At 42.2% G+C, this 6,000-nt stretch overlaps 1 protein-coding gene across 1 annotated transcript; it reads left to right on the top strand.

The window, feature by feature from the left end:
* The first annotated feature begins 4,791 nt into the window (after positions 1-4,791).
* Positions 4,792-5,828, top strand: fibina (fin bud initiation factor a). Its single transcript, XM_074678372.1, has one exon. It carries the CDS (start codon positions 4,880-4,882, stop codon positions 5,504-5,506), a length of 627 nt encoding a protein of 208 aa, XP_074534473.1. The 5' UTR covers positions 4,792-4,879; the 3' UTR covers positions 5,507-5,828.
* The last annotated feature ends 172 nt before the right edge of the window (positions 5,829-6,000 follow it).

Raw genomic sequence — 6,000 nt, 5'->3', positions numbered from 1 at the left:
TATCTGATTCCCACACCAATCACTTCCTATCACAAGGGTTTATTTCTTTTTGACTAACTAAATGTTGACGGTAAGGGTGGATTTGTGGATGTTTCTTCTCTCAGGGCCTGTTTTAATGAAGGGTGACATAAATTTTTATTGCGCCTTATCAAAAGTGAATAATTCATTTTTTTGACATAGAGCATGAGGTCATTGAGATTCACTGTGAGACTGTGAATCAGCAGCCGGTTTGTTCAGACTCCCCCTCAGCCTGCAAGCCCCTGAATCCAGCTCTCTTTCATATCAGCACCCATCACCTTCATCCCAAAGGCTTCTGTCCAAGCTACACACTTACACACACATACACAGCCTCACACAGCGGAGGATCAAGAGAAACATCTCTCACATCTCTTCTCACTTGTATTTGTTGTCACATCTGTTGCTACATCTGCTTCCAGGCAGCTTTGGCCTGCAGAGTCCTGCTCGGCTCTGGCCAGCGGGTCAGTTGACTCTTGCTGTGTTTATGCTCAGAGACGCTCTATTTATTCAGGTGAGTGACTTAACAAGTACAAGAGGAAGCCTGCGTGTGGAGATGCCTCAGTTGTCTTTGTTTCATTCAACAGAATTTCAAACAAACATCTCTTTGTTTCCCGAAAAGCCACAAAACAGAGTTACAACTAATATAAAACACATGCTTTTACGATGTTTCCCACGCTGTTCTAAAAAATGGTGTCAAAACACTTTTACAACTTCTCATTGAATGTTTTGAACACACAACAGAGGTGCAAGAGTGAATCAGCGTGCCCTACTATTAGGCTATGACTCAGAGTTTAAAAATAAAATGCAATAGAGGTGCAAAGTGGGTCAGACAGAGTGCAAAAGTTGAAGACAGTCAGTCAAAGGGAGTTCAGTTGGGGTCTGTAGTGATGAAAAAATAGTTCAGTGAGATTCAGAGTGGTGTATTTCTGCTTTTGAGGATTAGACATTTTAAAGCTGAAATCTTGTGTTATAACAACAACAAATCCAATGCTGTGTGCTTTTGAAAGGGCTTGTTTATGACACAGATAGTTATCACCTGAATCTAATCCGCCCTGGCTCTGCAGAGCATTTTAACATCTTCCAGTCCAATTTTTTTTGGTTTTCTTCCAGCAAAATTTAACAACAGGCAGCTGTTTCCAGTCTGAAAAGGCTCTTCAGATCCAAAGTACACTGGCTGCTCAGCACCAAATTATACACAAATAGTTGGTATCTATGGTGAATACAGAGGCATTTTATCTGCCACAGAGGTCTCTCTTTGTGGTGGAGACCAAACACAAAACGCTAAAAGAGAGTTATTACTGGATTTATATTCTCCAGGTCTTTTTATGATGGAGTTGCTTTGAGTCTGCTGGATGTGTACAAACTGTCTGGCGAGGAGCTCTCCATAAAAGTTTGATGAGTGGAAATATGTCAGTGTTTCTTTTAGAGTTTGTTCTCGTTTCCCAAAATGACCCAAAATCCACCGCTATAGTTTCAAATGTGGCTGTTGTGCACACCTGTTGTGTCATGAGAGTATCAACTCTTACTCAGTTTACTGAAAAAAAAAAGCCAAGTATGATTTAAAGCGACAAGTTTCCCTGTTGTAAATTAAATCCTGACTAAATAACCTGTTTTTCTAACAAAAGGTAACGAAACACCCAGAGAACAAACAAATTGAAGCAACTTTTTCACAGATTCTGGTGGCAATCTGTGTCTGTTTGGTTTCTCAAGTGAGGCTAAATTTAGCAGAGCCAGCACCCTCAGCGTTGGGTCCTCCTTGCAGGTGAACATCCATAAGCCTGTGCTGATTATTCATTGCTTTGGTTCTGCCTACATACAGCTGTAAATCAATTTTTCTAGATCAAAATACAGAAAAGTGGTGCTTTGAAACAAGATTCCTTCACTCAGCTGGGTTTTTAATATATGTTCAGTTTGACGGTAGCAACAGCCTTGAACAACAAAATATGAGCAGCATGTCAGAACTACAATAAGAAGAATATGAACAACTGGTTCAGAATTTGAAGCTGAGGTGACCAGAAACACTTGATCCAGCCCTGTTATTGGGCTAATATATAGACTCAGGTCTAAGAATATAAGACAATGCGAAAGTGCTAAAATCTGCCGTTTCTCGAGTGTCCGCTTGAGGCTGGCTCCAGAAGTACCAAAAGTCACAAACACACCAAGCTAGGAAAAGCAGTTTTCAAAGCAGAAATTAACCTATTTACAGCCTGGTTAAAAAAAATGTCTCCTGCCTGAATCGCTTATTTTACTATTTGCACAAACTGTACAGGGGTGAATTTTTTTCTAACTCAGCAGTTCCGAGGATATTAAGATCATGAGCTCGCCCAATTAGAGGCACAGCTCAGAGTAACATGACCGACAGGCGCCCTATAGCTGTAGGCGAAGCCCTTGCCTCTACCAGTATGACCGCTATAGCCGATCTGCTTCATTTTCCGTTTCAGACACAGACGGGTGACGTCGGGGAGGCTATGTCCATGTTATATACAGTCTATGGTGTACAACAACCATGTGTGTAACTTTCATCATCAACACAGGTAGTAGCTCAGCAGTTCGAAGGTTTTTCATACTTGTTTCGCCAACAACTCTGATGGCAATTTGTAATATGTGCATATTCAATTCCTCACTTATTCACTGCTGAGGTTTCCAGTTGACTTGTTGTAACTCCTGTTCATACTGGAAAATTAATTCCCACACATCTCCCATAAACCATTAATACAGTCATTTTAAATTTATTAATTTCATTTTGGTTTAAAAAAATACCAAAACATTTTTTCTCATGTTAAAGAATATAGAATGTTAAATTCAAACTTGTATCAGATCTACCATTACCAAGACCTGGGTACCAGCATTGGAATCAGGGTTTAAAAAGTTGGATTGGTGCATCTTTACTTAGTATCATTCCCTCAACTAATCATCCTTTGGAAGATCCATAAACTGTGTGCTAAATGTACATAGTTATTGCAGCATCACCCATCTGTTTCTGAAACAGAGTTTTAAAGCTAATTGGCAGGCACAGCCATATTGGAAATAGGGGACAACCAAAGGCGCCTGTCAGTCACATGAGCTGAGCTGTGCCTCTGATTGGACAAACTTGTGTTCTTATCATCTTCCAAACAATCAAGTCCTTCCCTTTACAGTGTGTGCTGTTAGAGAGATTAGCTGTCCAGACAGGAGACTTTATTTTTGTATTTTGTTTTTTTTGAGGGAGTGGAAGAGTAGGTGATTTTTCATGCTGGACAAAGCATTGCAAGTTTGTATACTGAAAAACAATGAGATTTTTGAACAATTTATTACTACATAAACACAAAAATACCAAAAATTGGTACTGTTTAGTATCAAGACCAATTGCCAAGTACCGAGTATCAGTACCGTAACGTTTCAAATGTAAAAGGTACCCATCCCTACTTGTGGTCTTATCTTTGTACACATAATTTCACCTCCACTGACATTACTCCCATCAGCACCCCCTACACATCAAACGCTTCTTCAGTCCGTTTCTTTCCTGTCTGCAGGCCACAATGCTCTATCTTTGATTCTTATATCTCCCTTCAGGTTCTTTCAGTGTTTGATCACAGCAAGATTTTGGACTTTTCAGCCGAGCTGATCTTGTCTTTAGCTTGCTGCTGTCTATTGACACCATTAATCCTGTTTGCATCCCACAGTGGTACATGGAGTCTGTCTGTGGCTCTCACTCTGGGAATGTTAACGGTGAATAAAAACACCTTATCTCATTCAGAATCTGTATGACCCAGATTGTCCAGTCTTTCCAAAATAACTGTCTCTTTGTATCCCTACCAACACAACTCGGAGCACACTGCCCCTCACACGACATGGAACGTGTACAGATGAATAAAACTGAGGAAAAATAAGGCATTTTCCATCAGGCTGTTTACATCTTGCCATATGTTTCCAGTTTGTGCTGAGTTCTGCTGACAGGCAGAGAGCTGTATCTGAGACCACCCTGTGATGATGTAATTACCTCTGACAGGAAGTGCAGGAGAGGGGATCTTAGCCCAGGAGACTCAGGCTCAGTGGAGAAATGTAATCACCTGACTGGAGTCATCACAGGGAGCTCAAACTGCACTCAGGCTGAGAATCAATCAAGAGATATCTGCTGTTCAAACTGACGGATTTAGTCGAATAACACATTGTGATTTCATTTTTAATATACACATATGAAGCACTTTGATCATTTATGACACAAATAGTAAACTTACTACCTGAATAACAGCATAACTGTGATTTGGATTATATCCTGTTTGTAGGGATCCTGTTAGAGAAGACTGTTCCTGAAATTCACTGATCCTACACACCAGAAAGCTTGGTTATGTGAAGTCAGATAGAAAAACATCATATAGAACTTTATTTCAATATTTCATTAGCTAGAGTTGAAAAAATATGGGTTTAAGAGTTTTTTTTCTGATGAACAAATCTAGATTAGAAGATCTTAATAGCCCTTTGGAGCCCAAGTATCTTGGTTAAACTCAAGATTTTCTAACAAAGTGACAAGTTTTTTAGAACAGCGGTTAAATGTTGACATATGTTGTCTAAAGTCGGTGTTGAGGGAGTTTATTGCGTGGATTTCAGTGTTAAAACGTCCCTACAAGTGGTTGGGAAGTAAACATTGAAAGCTTGTAAGTTTGAGTTGACTTTTGTTAGAAAGCAACCACGTGACTGTGCTGACACACTGCGGTTTGAGTACCCAGGGGCCACCAGGGGCCCCCCTGACTCAAACACGCAGGCGGTCTGCGCCTTTTAGGTGACGGGGGACTGTGTAACTTGATCCTGAGTGAAAACTCTGCGCCTGATCCGGCTGCCAGTCCACACTCTGTTCGTCAAAGAGAGCGAGAGGAGGTGCACGATGGACCCGGTCCCTCTGCTGCTCATCTTAGTCTCATCTCTGCCGCTTGGTTCGGCGGTCTATGAAGGGCCCCTACAGCCGGAGATCTCTAATGGCACCTTCCATCACTTCTTCGTCCCGGACGGGGATTACGACGAGAACGTGGACCCTGAGGAGTGCCAGATGCTGTTTAAATTCTCGGATGTGTATCCGTGTGGGGCCTATGAGGAGCGGGACTCGGTGGTGCGGGACGACTTCATCATCTCCAAGCTGCAGGCGGAGGACGCGGCGCGCCTGCTGGAGGGCATCGGACGCACCGTGGCGCACGACCTGGACGGTGAGGACAGCTACGGCAAGTTTCTCCAGAGGGAACTGTCCCAGATCAGCGAGGCTTTCACCAGCGTGGACAAGTCACTCCAAGAGCTGGAGGTGAAGTTTAAACAGAGTCAGGAGACGGAGCTGAAAGAGGAGCAACAGCTGAACGGATACGTGATGAAGCAAGTGAGCGACATCAGGGGCGCACTGAGGGCGACCACGGACATCTCCGTGGGACTAAAAGACAAACACGAGCTGCTGTCTCTGATCATCCGCAGCCACGGCAGCAGACTGAGCCGCCTGAAGACAGAGTACCTACATGTTGGCTCATAGTGGAGTCATAGCAGCCCAGTGTGTGTGTGAGTGTGTGAGTGTGTGTGTGTGTTTGAGAGTGTGTTTTTGTGACCCTCCAGTTCATCAAACAACTGGAAAGTTCATTGTGGTTTATGAATATCCCTTCTAAGTATTTTGAATGTGTCATTAAAGGGAAACAGCAGCACATTCCTCTGAGTCAGGAGGGAAAAAGGAAATGTGAACATAAATTATATCTGCATGGAGCCCTCTGTGCCACATCTGAGAGGGACTTTTATTCAGGAGGGAGTAAGAAATAAAAGCCCTCTAAAGGGATATATTTGCCTCAAAATCAGTTTAAGTGCTGCGCATTTTGTCTGTATAGTGTAAATTATGTTTATACAATTTTAGATTATTACTGTTCAAATAAATGTTACATATTCATCAAATATCTGAATTGTCAATTTACTTCTGAGCAGTTGGTGTGAGGTTTTACCTCTTACAAACGTGTCCTGACACATTCAAAGCCAGACATC

The sequence above is a fragment of the Halichoeres trimaculatus genome, unplaced genomic scaffold (genome assembly GCF_033239565.1).
Source record: "Halichoeres trimaculatus isolate MK-OKI-2021-1 unplaced genomic scaffold, fHalTri1.1 fHalTri1_scaffold_10, whole genome shotgun sequence".
NCBI lineage: Eukaryota > Metazoa > Chordata > Actinopteri > Labriformes > Labridae > Halichoeres > Halichoeres trimaculatus.
This window is presented reverse-complemented; position numbering and strand designations above follow the sequence as displayed.

What these genes read in the sequence shown, in the direction of transcription:
- fibina (XM_074678372.1), top strand. Translation starts at nt 4,880, where the DNA reads ATGGACCCGGTCCCTCTGCTGCTCATCTTAGTCTCATCTCTGCCGCTT.